This window comes from Chiloscyllium plagiosum, unplaced genomic scaffold (assembly GCF_037043375.1).
Source record: "Chiloscyllium plagiosum isolate Xiang-an unplaced genomic scaffold, Cpla_swu_hap1 HiC_scaffold_3, whole genome shotgun sequence".
Classification (NCBI taxonomy): domain Eukaryota; kingdom Metazoa; phylum Chordata; class Chondrichthyes; order Orectolobiformes; family Hemiscylliidae; genus Chiloscyllium; species Chiloscyllium plagiosum.
This window is the reverse complement of record NW_028270141.1, coordinates 72,392,945-72,409,995: the sequence shown is the minus strand read 5'-3', so window position 1 is coordinate 72,409,995 and position 17,051 is coordinate 72,392,945. Positions and strand designations below refer to the sequence as shown.

General features: G+C 40.2%; 1 protein-coding gene across 10 annotated transcripts in view; it reads right to left on the bottom strand.

The window, feature by feature from the left end:
* ptprk (protein tyrosine phosphatase receptor type K) overlaps positions 1-17,051 on the bottom strand; it is a 586,179-nt gene that overhangs the window by 423,334 nt on the left and 145,794 nt on the right. For 9 of the 10 annotated variants that reach the window (XM_043683662.2, XM_043683679.2, XM_043683684.2 and 6 more), the window contains exon 3: positions 13,132-13,403. The exons of the other annotated variant lie outside the window; for it this stretch is intronic. In XM_043683662.2, the coding sequence (XP_043539597.1) occupies positions 13,132-13,403 (272 nt within the window). The remainder of the gene's footprint in view (positions 1-13,131; positions 13,404-17,051) is intronic. 10 annotated transcript variants of the gene reach the window in all.

Genomic DNA, 17,051 nt, shown 5'->3' with positions numbered 1-17,051 from the left:
AAGTAGAATCATAGAAGCCCTACTGTGAGGAAACAGGCCATTCGGCCCAACAAGTCCACAATGACCCTCCAAAGAGTAATCCACCCAGACCCATTACCCCTAATTAGTCAGGGGTAAATGTAGAGTAATGTACCTCGCCTACACATCCCTGAACACTATGGGCAATTTAGCATGGCCAATTCACCTAACCTACACATCTTTGGATTGTGGTGGAAACCGGAGCACCTAATGAGCCTTTCTTTATATACTGTTAGACAGGAACTCGAACTTGCCTTTTGATTTATATATTAATTCCAGATTATGTTCACCACAGTATTTTGAAAAATTAAACACACATTCCCGAACAAATACTTTTCCTCAGCTGGATTGGCAAACCAGGCCATTAACCCAGCTGCACCTGGATAACAGATTGTAAGGCTCTATGGAGCATCATACTGAACATCAAATATCACAGTGAAATAAAGGAATATTGTAGTCAGAGCTACTGGAGAAAATGCACTAAACTGAACACACTTCCACTTCAACTACCCTTCAATATTTCAGAAATCAAAAGCAAATATCTGATTTACATTTCTTGACCTTATATAAGCTTAATTTGACAACTGTTAGAGGTGATTTTTACAGCACTTTCTTTCCCCTCCGTAGTACTTCAAAAGACAATCTGCCACAGTTAGTGCTCATCAAATACACAGCAACGTTCCAATAGGTTTGTTTCTAATTTATCAATTGAACTCCCAGTTTTATTAAATTTCTGGCACATCTCAAACCATTCAGAAATACTGTTGAGGGGAAGTAACTCCATTCCAGATTAAATTTGCAATGAGGGAAAGGGTTACAGAATACTGCTCTCAGACAAAGCACTGGGGAAATTAGGTTTGCTGCATTAATCTCAATTGATCATGCTGTCAACTACTTTCACAAATCTACACTTGTTTTCAATATATGAAGACAAATTTATAGCTTGTTAGGTCTTTTGTTTTAACGGAGAGGAAGAGCTAAATGCTTACCAATGAATTACATTTCTATGTAGAGTATGGTAAAAGCCCTTCAGACGGTATTATCAGGTTGTTTATGATATTTCTGGTGTTGGCAATCTTGCAAGTTTTTTTTTAAGGAAGAAAGGTCCAGACACTCCAAAGAAGCCCACATAAGCTTAGTAATTGAAGGCAATGAGAAATTTACTGGTTTAGCTTAATGCTGCAAAGTTCAAGGTTTGGGCTGAGTAAGCGGAAATTACCTGATGTAGGATTTAGGGCTCTGCCAACAGTCTAAGAACTTGAGCCTCAAAATGAGGTAACAGCAAAAGCTGTTTGGATTCCTGCTCTCACATGCTAAATCAAATGCATACAAATTGTTTTAGCACACCAAAGTAAAATCAAATACCATGCATAAGCAAAATAACCTAATTTAAAACATACCTCACCATTAGATCTGCCCTAGTCAACTTGAACCATATAAAGTCCCAAGTTTGAGCGGTAATCTGTGGAGAGCAAGTCAAATTGCATTGGGACACAAGGGCCACTTTCTTCTTTGGTTCGATTCCATGACTTGCACTGTTAACTCTGGTTTAACGATTCATGGAGATTCAATCAAGTAGCGCTTAACTACTGTTCACACATATTATTGATTTATCTCAAAGGTTGGCTCCTTGTATGATTAATTACATCAAATTGGCTGGGTGATAGAAAAGCGAGAGTTAACAGACTATAGAACAATACAAAACAGGAACAGGCCCTTCAGCCTACCACTGTAGCTCGAACCATGACACCAGTCTAAACTAACCCCATCTGCCTGCACATGGACCATACCCCGCTATTTTCTGTCTGTTTTTCTGTCTGTTCATGTATCTGTCTAAATGCCTCTTAAACATTGTTATTGTATCTTCTTCCACCACCTCCCCTGACAGCGTGTTCCAGGCACCTATCACCCTCAGTTCAAAAAAAATTCTTCATCACATATCGTCTTTAAACTTTCTCCCTCTAACCTTAAATCTATGCCCCTAGTATTTGACATTTCAACCCTGAGAAAAAAAACTGACTATTCACACTATCCATGCCTCTCAATTTTATATGCTTCTATCAGATCACCCATCAGCCTCCAATGTTCTTGTGAAAACAATTCATTTTGTCCAACCTCTCCTTATAGCTAATATGCTCCAATGCAGGTAGCATCCTAGTAAACCTCTTCTGCACCGTTTCCAAAGCCTCCACATCCTTCCTATAGTGTTGCGACCAGGACCGCATAGAAAACTCCATGTGTGGCCTAACTAAAGTTTTACACAGCTGTAACATGACTTTCCAAATTCATACTCAAGGTCACAACCAATGAAGGCCATTTATATTGCTACACACAGGGAGTTACGGACTTGTACACCAGGATCCCTCTGTATATCAATGCTCCTCAGGGCCCTGCTATTTCCTGTATACTTTCCTCCCGTATTTAACTTACAAGAATACACCAACTCACCTGTCCAGATTAAAGTCCATCTAACACTTCTCTGGCCAAATTTACAGCTGGTCTGCATTCTTTGCCAACGTCATCTGCAAACTTACTAATCAGACCACTTACATTTTCATCCAAATCATCATGTTCAGTGCGGATTCTTACAGAACACGACGTGTCATAGACCTCAGGTCAGAAAAATGCGTCTCCACAGTTATCCTGTCTTCTATAGTCAAGCCAATTTTGTATCCAACAGATCAACTCACTATGTGACTTAATCTTCTGGACCAGCCTACCATAAGGGAACTTACCTAATGCTTTAATAAACTCAATGGGGAAATTGCTGGGGCTAGCTGAAGGCTTGTTCTGAAGCTTCCCAGGGGTCCTTGTTTATCCTGTACATATAAAAATTATCTAGATCCTGGTGAGGATGACAACTTCAGTCCTTGAGGATGGCACAAAATATGGAAGAAATGTAAACTAGAGGACAACGTATAAACTTTAAAAAGATAAGGTGGTGAAGTAGGCCGAGAAGCAGCAGATGAAGCTCACTGCAAAGTAGTGAGAGATAATGCATTTTGTTACACAGAACATGAAGGAATAGCATAAAAGATACCCATCTAAAATGGTGTGGTGGTGAAGAGAGACCAGGGTATACATGCTCATAATTCATTACAGGAGGCAATTGTTAATAAAGGATACATATTCTAGGCTAGCACTCTTGTGGGTTCAGAAGGCCCAATTTCAAGTCCCACCTGCTCCAGAGATACATCACAGCAAGTATGAAGTAAATTACAAGTATCTCCAACAGTATAGAATTCAGGGGCACAGAACACTACAGCAGGGAAGTTGCGATGAACTTCTATAGGACACTGGTTAGATCTCAGCTGGAGTTTTGTGCATAGTTCTAGATGTCACACATTGAGTGGTCCAGGTTTGGTTTGCATTGCCTGGAAATACAGTGGTCAGTTCAAATGAAGTATTCGGTAAGGCATTGGATGACTATTTGAATAGAAATAACATGCAGTCTATTTTGGCACGAAATCAAATGTTCAGAGAGCTGGTTCAGGCACAATGGGCCAAATGGCCTTACTCAACACCAACAAGTCTAATTCTATGATTTGTACTCTTTTGTGACACTCCACATGAGGCTTCCATTCAAATGACTTACTGAAGCTTGTCTGAGTATCAAGAAATTGGGAATGCTCCTGCATGCAACCATCCGACGAATTATTCAATAACAAACCCAAAACTGGGGGCTTCCTCATGCGGTACTGTCAAACCCCACACCTCTAGTATGGAGCCACTTCTGAATACCAATCCCCACAATCACCTGCATCTACACAAGGTCCAGAAAAATTATTTTCTCAGCAACAACAATTAAAAACTAAAAACTAACAAATCAATGCTGAGAAAGCAAAGAGGAGAATAGTGTAGTTAAGGCCAGAAAATCCAAAGATCTGGCAGGAAAAAAAGTGAGGAAGAAAACAGAGGTTGGAAGAGTGAAGACTTGCTTGGTGAGGCAGTCAAAATGGAAAAGACAATGAAGACAGATGCCAGAGGCCAGAATGAATTAGTGAAAGCAATGCACAAGCATGCAGACTAACGAGAGGTTAAGAAAGGGCCTGGCTGGAAACATGAAGTGAGCAGGGAGGTTGGGGGTTAAAAAAAAGACTGTATGCGAGCATCCCATGAATAAAAATTTTGGAATTCCTCCAACAAAATTTTAACTGTTAACCCCAATCTGTGCTACCTTAAACAGTTTGGAGAGCTTAAAGTTAACTATTATAGAAAGGATATAAACTGAATAACTGATTCAAAACATCTATTACTTATGGGTATATAAAGTTTGGCACAAAAATTAAAACAAATAGGCATCATCAATAGTCAATCTCCCACTGTAATCATTTGAGCAATCAAGATTAAGTCTAGATTTAGTACAAGCAGGTTATAAAACAGTGGAATAACTGGGCCAAGGTTGGGGAAGTAGTAAAAAGGGGATAGAGTTTGGGATCAACAAGACAGAGGGGCAAAAACAAGGAGATCAAAGGACAACCGTAAAACAATGAGCTGAGGCAATTATTTTTCATAGCACAATGGTAAGAGTGATGGGAACAAGACAGAGTGAAGAAAACCGGAGAGAGCAATAAATTGGACAAAGAATCGGGAGGAGAAAATATATGAAAGCAGAGAGAAAGGAGCAAACATGAATATAGAAGATTGTGTGTGTTAAACATATTTTAATATTTTTTTGAGGGGGTAGCCAATAGTATTCCCATTTAAGACCTATTTGTTGAGCCTTCTTAACAAGTTAAGTTTGTGCACTAATATCGAAAGCTGGCAATAAGTCAATTTTAGTTCTGCTGGGGACAGTATTTCACTTCAGTCAGATAGGTGGCTATATAATCTATCTTGGCAAGAAAGGTGAATGCAAGCTTTGTTTCTGAGCCACAGTTCAAAGTGGAGAGTTGCTTTCCACTCTGTGTGCACAAGTTTATAATGTTTTCATTAACCTCATCCACACATTTCTTAGCTTTACTCCAAAATCGTGAGGTTGTTTCAACTTAAACTCAGATGAGACAAGAAAATGGCTTTTGCAGATAATCATGACTTACAAGGTCTGCAGTTTTCCCTCTCTCCAAAAGAACCAAAGCAGAAGTTTAAATGTCGCACAGGAGCTGATAGGTTAGGCCTTACAATACATTTACAGCACCAACAAAACCTTGAGACTATTCACCCTATTTCATATAGGCAATTGAAGAATGCACTCCTAGTATTAAACTGAACTTTAAAATATTGAAAACGTTTTGCTTCTTTCACCAACTCAAAATGCAATCATTTGTAATGTTAAATTTACTGCAAGGAACACAATTACTGCTCCATTCTCCACCCACCTCCTCCAATTTACCTTAAGGCAACACAAACCTCCAATTAATATAGGCATTGTTTTGCTCCCCCCAGTGCTGCATTTAAATTAGGTATATGTAAGTTTCAATCAACAGCTCACAAGGTAACAACTGGAGCACCATGTTCTGTACATTTTAGTCGAAAGTCTGCCTTCAACTGTAACTAGCAATTAGACCAAAATCACATCTTAGTTCTGAATATAGAACCATACAATTATCTGCTGTACTCTAATTGTCCATTTTCCAGCAACAATATCTGTCATTAAGATTTGAAGATCTGGTTACCTGACTGGTAGAATTCCTACTCTCCAACCAGAAGTGAACCAAATCAGTCACTATTTCTAAACTAAAAGAAATATCTTTTCTGACTTTATCTAACCAGTCATAAATTACAACATCTATCACTGTGACCATTGTCCTCTGTGCATTCTTCATTGCTCAATCATATTATTCTGAGACCTCATCTCTGCTTTCCCTCCTCTGCGCATTCAATGATGGACCATACTCTGCCAGTTCCCCTCCACCTCACTGACTGCAGCAGTTCAAGGTGGTACCTCAACAACACCATCTCAAAGGCAATTGGTGATTGACAATAAATGCTAGCCTAGTCAGTGGTACCTACATACTGTGAACAACTTTTAAAAAAAGAGAAAATAAAGAACGGCAGTAGGATTCTTAATGTCTTCTCTACCCTTTAATCCACTTGAAGAGTTTGTTTAGAACTATAATTTATCTCAATATGGATAGGAATTGGCAGGGATGTGGCTGGGGAGAATCACAGCAAGATCATGTGCAACTAGTGATAAAAAAGACATAGCTCAAATTCTCCAAGTTCAAGTATGAAAAAGTGAAGACAACATTTTCTGTTAACACACACTGTGCAGGAACAAAGCGGGTTTTAGTCTGATCCACGTGTGATGTCCAATTTTATGTTCCATTGTCTTCGATGACTAAAATCAGACACAAGTTTAGCATGTTCCTATCGGGCGTCTATCTTGCATTTAAAATCATAGAATCACTACAGCGCAGGAAGACGCCATTTGGCCCATTGAGTCTGCAGAGGGCATCCCACCCAAACCCAGTCCCCAATCTATTCCATAACTCTGCATTAACAATGGCTAACATACCTACCCTGCACATCCATGGACAAATTTAGCATGGCTAATCAACCTAACCTGCACATCTTTGGATTGTGGGAGGAAACCCACACAGACACAGGAAAACATGCAAACTCCACACAGACAGTCACGCAAGTCTGGAATCAAATCCAGATCCCTGGTCCTGTGAGGCAGCAGTGCTGACGACTGAGCCACTGTGCCACCCCTCTGAAGTAATTTAGGTCTTGCATGTTCATGGCATTTCACCAACATCGATGCTAGTACAAGGCAGTTTTATTGATTGACCATCTTTTCCCAGCAATCTGAAATGTTGAAACTCTCTACACGTAACAAGCAGGAAACTCCATGCACCCAAATAGAAAGACTCATTTCAGCTACTGTCTCAACACTCCAGACATGTAGTAAATGAAAGCAACAGTAATCATAATTCAAAAGAGTTCTTCAAACATGAAATGCTTACTAAAAAGTGCAAGTACAAGAGATAAAAGTTACTTTTGAGGATTATGAAGGAGATCAAACTTACTAATTTGACAGACATCAATGATAAAGGCTAGCAGAAGACAGTCAAATAAATTTATATTATTGTTTTCTCTGGGCAGATTAAATTGTACCATTCCTCAGTTACTGGGGATAAAAGCAACAAGGGGCAAGGTGCCAATATCTTTAATCTTAGTTATTCATGAGATTTGGGTAACGAAACAAATAAAGGTCTTTGAAATACAAGGTCTCATATTGCAAATAAATGACAATGTCGCTTATTACATTCTCCTTCCAATTTCCTGGTAAAGAAATCAGATTATCAGTGGAGAATAGGAAAGAGAACTAGTTTAGCTGGTTAGACAAATAACAAGCTTTGAAGGTGCTTCACTGGACCCTAAACGTTAACTCTCGACAGACGCTGCCGGTCCTGTTGAGTTTTCCCAACAATTTCTGTTGTTGGTGATGTAGCTGGCTCCTTTGATTCCAAACTACTCAAAAGCTGATTTATTAAGACTCACTTTTTGATTTCTTGAGGTGTTTTGCTGGCACCCAAGAGGATGTCTCAGTTGAAAACACAAATTGCTGAGAAAATCGCTGCTGCTTTTGTTTCAGATTTCGAACATCTGCTGTTGTTTTTATTTTGTTTAGGATGTCTTAATATTTGGTGAACTCATTCCTTACCCAAACATCTTGAAGGTATATAACTGGATACAATTTATTTTCATTTTAGAAGCTGACTGGGGGTACTTGCAGCCTTCTGATTACAACACAAACTTCAAAGTAGTTTGTAAAGACAGTCAAAAGAGTATAATGTATGCACACAGATTGATGGCAAGGAAACTTGAATAGAAAATGCTTAACATTGTGCACATATCTCATTGACAAGAGGATGGGAATTCTTTTAATTCTCTAGCTCAATGGAAATGAGGCATGATTACCCTCCAGCACCATCTTGGCAGCTGCTGAAAATCCCTTTTCATTTATGACTTGTGCTGGAGAAAAATCACTCCTGTCCGCAACTTCACTTCTGCCTTCAGGTTTTGATTTTTAATAAGATAGTAGAATCTACCTCTTCTTGAGAAAAGGCATTTTCAATATTCATAAATTTAACCTTTAAGACAAGCTGCCGAAAGCAACCATCTTTGAAAAATTCATTGGTATCAAATGGATAGATCGACATCCACTACTGAACATCCTAAACAGTGCGTCATCCAAATCTTCCAATTATAAAAATTAAGCTTTATATCAGAGAGGGGACCATTCACATACAGTTATTTTATACAATTGAGGGAATCTAATTTGTAAATTGGAATGTCTGTGTTTGAGTCTGAGCCCTGGTTAAAGGCTTGGAAGGGCATGAATCAGCACTGCACTTGCACAGTGTGCAATGTGAGGATGCAACTGTATGAGCTGTTGCACAGTATGAAAGCTTGGCCATACGGAGGAGCTTCTGGGTGAGCAGGCTCCCCAGTGTAGCTGGGGCACGGACAGAAGACAGGGAGCAGCCATTGTTGGGTCAGAGTGAGAGAGAGAGAGCTGGGATTATGCCAGTGAATAGATGCTGGAACATAGCCTAGCCAACCAAATGTGACAGTGTCAAAAGTAGTGAGTGAGTGGCTGGACAGTAAACAATAGTCAAGATATTCTGAGATTAATCACTTTGGCTTGACAACTACTTGCAGGTAGAAGCTGCAATAGAGCATAGCTGTGCTGGAGGAACTATCAAATAAATAGTAGCAACCAGATTTCTGAAGAAGATAAACAGAACATCTTCTGGGGAAACACAAAGTTGAAGGAGTTTGTGACTCACTGCTACAAGTAAAATCTGGATGGTCTGTCAAAATAATTCACAAGATATAGCTGTAACTATCCTTGAAGGTACCATTAACAGTTATGTTTAAATTAATTTCTGGGATGTGGATGTCACTGGTTGGGCCAGCATTTAACTGCGACACTAAATTGCCCTGGAGATGATGAGATAGCTTCCTTCTTTAACTGTTGCAGTCCTTGGAGTTCTGGAACACCTACACAATGCTATTAAGAAGGATGTTCCAGGATTTTAACCTCACGACAGAGAAGGAACAACGATAAGGCAGAAGGAATTGTAGTTAGTGATATGCCCATGTACCTGGTGCATCTAACCATCCAGGTAATAGAGTCATAGAGAATGACAGCATGGAAGTAGACCCTTCGGTCCAACTCACCCTGCCGACCAGATATCCTAAACTGATCTAATCCCATTTCCAAGCACTTGGCCCATATCCCTATAAACTTTTCCTATTCGTTTACCCATCCAGAAGCCTTTTAAATGTTGTAGCTGTACCAGCTTCCACCAATTCCTCTGGCAGCTTATTCCACATACACACACCACGCTTGCACAAAATGGTTACCCTTTAGATCCCTTTTAAATCTTTCCCTTCTCACTTCAAACCTACACCCATCCTGGAAAAGACCTTGTCTATTTATCCTATCTATGCCCCTCATTATTTTATAAACTTCTATAAGGTCACTCCTCGGGCTCCAACACTCCAGGGAAAACTGCCCCAGCCTATTCAGCCTCTCCCTTTTGCTCAAACCGTCCAACCCTCGCAACATCCTTATTAAATCTTCCCTGAACCCTTTCAAGTTCCACAACATCTTTCTGATAGGAGGGAGGCCAGAGTGCACATAATATTCCAAAAGTGGCCTAACCAATGTCCCGTACAGCCACACGACCTCCCAACTCCTATACTCTATGCTCTACCCAACAAAGGAAAGCAGACCAAACACCTCCTTCACTATCCGATCTACCGGAGACTCCACTTTCAACGAACTATGCACCTGCACTGCAAGATCTCTTTGTTCAGCAAAAGTCCTCAGGACCTTACCATTAACTGTATAAGCCCCACTCTGATTTGCCTTTCCAAAATGCAGCACCTCACATTTATCTAGATTCTCTCTACCTGGTCTTGATGAGTTACTGAAATGCATTTTATAGATGCTGTGTATGTGAATTGAAAGGGAAGAATATTGAAAGAAATGGATAACATGCCAATCAAGTGGGCTCCTTGTTTCTGGATGGTGTCAAACTTCTTGATTGTTGTTGGAACTGTGCCCTCAGCAAATGGGGAATATTCCATCACACTCCTGACTTATGCCTTGATGGTAGGCAGGCCTTGGGAAGACACGTGATAATGTACGCACTGCAGAATTCAAAGGCTGAGCTGTTCTTGTAGCCACAGTATGGTCTAGTTCAATTTCTATGGTAACCCCAAAGATGTTGATAATTGAGGAGTCAGAAATAGTGACACAACTGAATGTCAAACAGATGATGGTTAGATTTTCTCTTGTTGGAGATGGGCATTTCCCAGCATGTGTGCGCCATTAAAATTACTTGCCCCTTATTGGTCCAAGCCTGGATGTTGTCCAAGTTTTGTCATACATGGTCTTGGACTGCTACAGTATTCGAGTAATGCTAAATATTGTGCCATCATCACAATATTGTGAACCTGCCAACTTTCGGCTTTATGATGAAGCGATGGTAAATAATTAAGAAGCTCAAGATGGTTGGACTTGGAACACTAACCTGAGGAAAGCCTGCAGTGATATCCATGGACTAAGATGACAGATTCACAACAACTATTTTTTGTGTCCCACTTAAAAAGCTGTCAATCTCAGTTCACTCTAGTTTTGCTAGGGCTTCGTGATGCCAGACTCAGTCAAGAGTTGCTTTGACATCAAGGTAAGACTCCTGAATTTCCCCTTTGGAGTACAGCTCTCCTGTCCATGTTTGGACCACGGCTGCGACGAAGTTAAGAGCCGAGTGGGCGTTTCATAAGTATAACCAAGAATCAGAGAGCAGGTTGTTCCTGTGAAAGTGTTGCCTGATAACACTGCTGATGACCTCTTCCATCAGTTTGCGGGATCTAGAGTAGACTTATAGGACGGTAAATAGCCAGGTATGACTTGCTTTTTGTGGAACAGACAAACCTAGGCAATTTTACACATTGTCATGAAAATACTAATTTCATATTTGTACTGCAACAGCCTGGCCAGGGACATGGTTAATTCTGGAGCACTCCTCTTCAGGGCACAACATTCAATAAGGTCATGAGTCATCTGACTGGAGTGTCAAAATCACATTCCTGCCTCCACTGGTTAAAATTTCACACTCTTGTTCAACAAGAATCTATCTACCGCTGTCTCATGATCTGCTGACAGAATAAATTTTACCTCATCTGTTTTAGTTCAGTGACTGCTCCTTTTTAAAGGGTTAGCTCTGGATTCTCTGACAGAAAGTTCCCAAGAGTCATCCATGTTTCAATCTTGTAAACAACTATCCTATCCAACCTTTCTCATGAACACAACCAGCTCATTCCTGGCATTAGTTTGCTACACTTTCTCAGAACTGCTTCCAATAAATTTACATCTTTCCTTAAAAAAGGTGACCAACACTCTTCACAGAACTCACCAGTACCCTGCATAACTGAAGCCTTACCCTCTCCAGTTTTGTATTCAGTTCCACTCACAATAAATTATAATATCCCATTAGCTTCCCTAATTAATTGCTTTATCTGCATACTAACCTCCGGTGATCCATGCATTAGGACATCCAAATCCCTCCGCATGTCGTTGCTCTACATTCTCTCATCATTTAGATGGATGTGCTAATGTTTTTAATTCTTCCTACCAAAATGGACAATTTCATATTCCCCCGATATACTATTTTGATTTGTATATTGCTGCATTCTGCAAATTAAGCAAACAGTACCGCCAAAACCTAAACTCCAAAGAAGCCTTCTACCAGTCTTGTCACATGACATTATTAGTAAAAACTGAGAATTACATTCAATCAAAGCTGGATGAGACTTCAGCACTTTCACTCCAGCCAGGAGATGCTTCTGTGTGCGGATTGCTCTGTGTGAAGAATTTGTTGCTTACATCCCACTCAGATTAATTTCTTTTTCCAGGTTTAGCTTTTTTTTCCCCCATTTATAGCATGAGTATAAGGTCACTACTGCTATGGACAAGTTGAGTGAATGGGCAGATACATGGCAGATGAAATATAATGTGGATAAAAATGATGCTCTCCGTTTTGGTCACAAAAACAAGTTGGCAAGGTATTATCTGAATGGCAATAGATTGGGAAAGGGCAAGTGCAACAACACCGGGGAGTCCTTGCATACCAATCGCTGAAAGCAAACATGCAGGTAGAGCAGGTGGTAAAGGCAGCAAATGGTTTTTCCCCTTTATGATGAGACCAAATCTGGAGTACTATATTTTCATCTCCTGATCAGAGGATAGATGTTCTAACTATGGAACGGGGTGTAACAAAGATTTACCAGACTGAGTCCTGCAATGGCTGGACTGACAAGAAACTGGGTTGGTTAGGACATTTACTTGAGTTTAGGAGAATGAGGGGGGGCAACCATACAGATCTATCAAATCCTAAATGGACTGAACAGCGTAAATGCAGGAAGGATATTCCCAATGGTCAGGGAGTCCAGAATGAGGAATTACAGTCTCCTTAGATATGGAGTAGGCCACTTAGAACTGAGCTGAGGTGAAATTTCTTCACCCAGAGTGGTGAGCCTATGCTCACAATGTGATTCAGGCCCAAACAATGAATGCTTTCAAGAAGTTATTAGATGTAGTCTTAGAGCAGAAGGGACCAAAGGGTTTGGGAGAAAGCAGGAACAGACGGAGTTGGATGATCAGCCATGATCATATGGAACAGTGCAGCAGGCTCAAAAAGCTGAACGGCCTATTTCTGTTCTCATTTTCTATGTTTCACATCCTCCTAGGAGGTTGAAAAACTCAATATTCTCTGGAATTTTCCTCCTAATTGGGTCCTCCAAGACTGAAGATCCTGACAGCTCCTTTGTCTGCAAACTCTAAAGCGGGAATGTCTTCCTTTTGTTTATGTCATTAAACTGGACACACTACCTAAGGAGCAATCTAACAATGCAATGTACAGTTCGATCACAGTGACCTCCACTGTGCTTTCTACTAGGTTCACTAGACAATTATTTGTTGATTTGTACTGTGCTTTGATTGAACATTTTCGAAACAAATGCACAAGAAACTGCATGTTAATAGCTTCTCCATTAGTGATTTCAACATTATTCATACTGTAGATGCCCTTTTATCCTTTCATTGCTAACTGCTCAAATTCTTGACTCTACAGTGAAGACAACCATCATTACCTGATACTCATTTGGCCAAAAGGTGCTCACTGCCAGCTCGGCCCGATGCCATTCGGCTCCCTGAGATCCCGTCACATTCCAAATAGGATTTGCTAAGGCTCCCATGTTCACTCGGACAAAAATGTTCAGTGTTCCTGGGTTCAAGTAATCTTTGCTGTATAACCAGTAACTGAAATCTATGCAGTGAGTGTCATTTTCTTTCATTAATGGAAGCAAGAGTCGTGCTTTATCTCCTGGCATATGTTGAGAAGACTCAGCCATCAAGAAGGATCCTGTTGAAAAAACATAAAAAAAAGCAGACTGTTATACATGTGATACAGCATCACAAAATATTCAAAATATTGCATGTACCGGATGGACTAGTTAGCGTAACTAGTCTTCAGTTTATATGCCAAATATATGTAGCTAATTGTTAAATTAATCTGTTCTTTTATAAGATTTCGGAGAATGCTTAAGTACTCGTTCTCCCAAGAATGTAGAATACTCTCAATAGGAAACTAGAATTCATTTCCTTCAGAGACACTGTCCAAGCAAATTTCAGCCGTGAAGGTCTCAAAACTAATGCTACACACCTCCCAAAACAGAGGGTGCAGCCAAAGTGATAAAAGCATTATTTATGCTTGAACAGAGATTAACTGTTACCCAGAAGCAATTCACAAATATTGACCATACCTTTCAACAGCAGTGAAGCCTCATTGTGTCAAACTGATATACAGACCAACCTCAATTATCCAAATGAGATGGGTGGGGAGTATTTGGTTCGGATAACTGATTGTTCAGATAACTGATCACCGATCTGATCGTATACAAAGGAAGCCATACTGAACAGGAGCATCCCGTGTCTATGCCAACTCCTGAGCAACGACTCATGTCTGATGTCTTTCACCCTCTCAACATTTTGAATTGGGACAAGAGCAAGCTAAAGGTTAATTAACTCATTGATGCAGTTATGCGTGCGCATGTGTGCGTGCACAGACGTAGAGGACAAAGTGAGTGGGTTCTGCTAGCGAGGGTGAAGCAACTGCTGTCAGGTGCAATGAGCGAATTTCAGCCCCGGCCCCAGTCTCCTGGTGAAAATGACCAGGAGAGAGAGCGAGCGAGCAAGCAAGAGCGTGGACAGCACAAGCAACCTGGCCGGGGGGGGGGTGGATCCAACATAAGTCCATGTGGTGTTACGGATCGGGACATCATTCCCAATTCTTAAGATTCCCGAAGAACTGGAAATTCAGGTTGCAGCTCAGTTTTTGTTGTGTGTTGTTTGGTGGTGTTGTTAATGCGCAATCTTAAATACACTGCAGTTTGTTCCTTCTCACTTCCCGTGCGTGTCAGGGTGTTCAAAAAAGGAAGAGTTTTTGTCCTTGTGGATGTCTTGAGAGAGATTGTGGGTGAGCATCTATCTCATAGATGTTATACAGAGTTCATAACAATTTACGGGATCTTGAGATCTTGTTCGGATAATCTGAAATTCAGATAATTGATGTTTGGATAACCGAGGTCATTCTGTAATTCCAATTATTGAGATTTTAAGAGGGACTGGGAGAGGCTGAGAAACTGCAGAGGTTCAATGCAAAGAATTGAAAGTGGAAGCTTTGCAAGTGGAGTGAAGGAAAGAGAAGGCGAACTGCACAGCCTGCTACATTGTCAAGCTAATATACCGAGAGATGAGGCCTGGAAATTAAAGTATCTCCAGTGTTGAGTTTGAATTGGTCAGTAGAAGTTAGATCTTCAGGATAGCAACAATAGGAAACTGGATTACATAGTCTTCAACAATTCAGTTGGAGCTTGGAATGTTTGGGATTGAGGGGGATGGTGGGAGGATTATCATTAAAAACCATCAAATCTAAGTGGGCTCAGAACATCCCAGGCAATTATTGCATTAGTTCAAAAAGATTCACCAGACTGATTTTTGTTATTTATGTGGTAGCCTCAATGGAGATTGTGCTCTACATAACGTGAGAGAGGTTGCTAGAGGACTTGTGATCTATTTACAACTCTCGATGTGACACAAACAGCATCTCTCTTCAAAGTCTTTCCATCATATACATATTCAAATATTAGCCCTCAGATTTACAAGATGAAGTCGCTATCGCATGAACAAAGGGTTGAATAGGTCAGGCAGACTGTAATTAGAATTTAAAAGAATGAAAGCGATCTTATTGCAATTTATAAGGTACTGAGGGGATCCCGTTCTTTAGATGCCAAGTGGATATTTTCACTTGTGGGATATTCTAGAATGATGAGATTGTCAGTTAAAATGTGACAAGGAGAATATTTTTCTCTCAATAGATCCTGAAAGTGAAGGTAGTTTTATTATGGAAGGGCAAAATGTGTCGGCATAGGCATTAAAGGCCAAAGGGCCTGTTCCTGTGCTGTATTCTCTTGTTTCTTTAATAGGTTGCTGCTCTGCGGAATTTTCTTCTGCTAGAGAGCAGTGCAGTCAGGGTCATTAATGAATTTAATCAATTGCTGGTCGTGAGATTGCTACAAGTGGTTTGGAACGGTGATAGAGGGAGAGATAGTAAAGTGGAATAAAGCCTCAAACATATCAGCCATATTGTTATCATATAATTGAGCACACTTAAGAGGCTAAATGACCTTTTCCTACTCCTTTCTCATGTTCTTGTGAATCATTCCAGCAAGGCGATCTTAATGGCTTCCTCACAAATCTCAGGTTTAAATTACATTCAGAACCCAGTGATGTCAATTGCATATTTTAAAGGACTAGTTGGCACTTTTCAAAAGAGTCTCCTGCTTAAAGATTCTCTTGGTTAAAGCAAATAATATTAGTCACCTGAGGGCTCACAGAAAATTAAGTTGGGCACATTAGTAAGACATTTTAATTACTTGCTTGCCAAATTCCTACTAGGTATCTAGGGTAAAAATTTGACCTGTAGCCGAAGAATGAAGCACTTGACTCAGCTATAGCCCAGTTAATTGCAGAGTAGTCCAGTTAATTGCAGAGCAAAACTCTCAGTGCTCTGGGCCAATAATTACACCTAAGAAAGGTTTACAACACCAGAGTAGCATTTCCCATTCCTGGCAGACAAACAACCCTGTGGCTTTTCTGACAGAAAACAAATAGGTTTAGAAGTTGGAAGCACATTTGAACTATGAGCATAAGTGAAATAGGTAATGAGTATGTTACAGCCAGACTCAGATTCTTTCAACCTAACTCAGCGGAATCAAACACATGAAAAGCAAGTTGAATACACTAATGCATTTGTCATACAACTTTGATATGATGTCAATTAGGAAAGGAGGAAAATGCCATCCAAGGTTGTCAGAAAAGTCCACAGACAAGTCAGCTTAATCTGCAATTGGAAACCCCATCCCAGTGAGCAGGACCTCACTGCTAGGCTGTGCACACACCAGAGAGGCACTGCGCTTCTCTGTGCCAGCACAATATCAGGTAGCCCAGAGACTGACCCAGCTGGCATAATGATGCAGCATCAAGCCCAGATCCATAATCACTCCCAATTATTCTTCAGGATCCAGAAGAACACTCCTGCATCCACAAGAATAATTTTAACATCTATTTTGGTTTGTTTTATACCTCCAAAATATATTGAGCAGACAGTCCACAGTATATTTTTTGATCAATAGACCATTCAAACTGCAGCAGATCCTTTATACCAAAGGATACTTACAACGAAGACACAAAGAGAGCTTGATGAAGCTTATGTTCATATTATTAAAACATTCAAACAATATTGTCATTATTCAATTTCATACAGAGCAAACAAACAAAGCTTACTGTAAAAATGGAATGCATGCTGTAAGCAGCACTGGGACATTTGCCGCTTACAATTCAACACTATCTTGCTACACTACATATTCTAAATTAAACAGTTATGTTTATCAATGAAAACAAAAGATTAGAATACCGCCAAGCAATTTAAACACAACGTGATAACTGTACA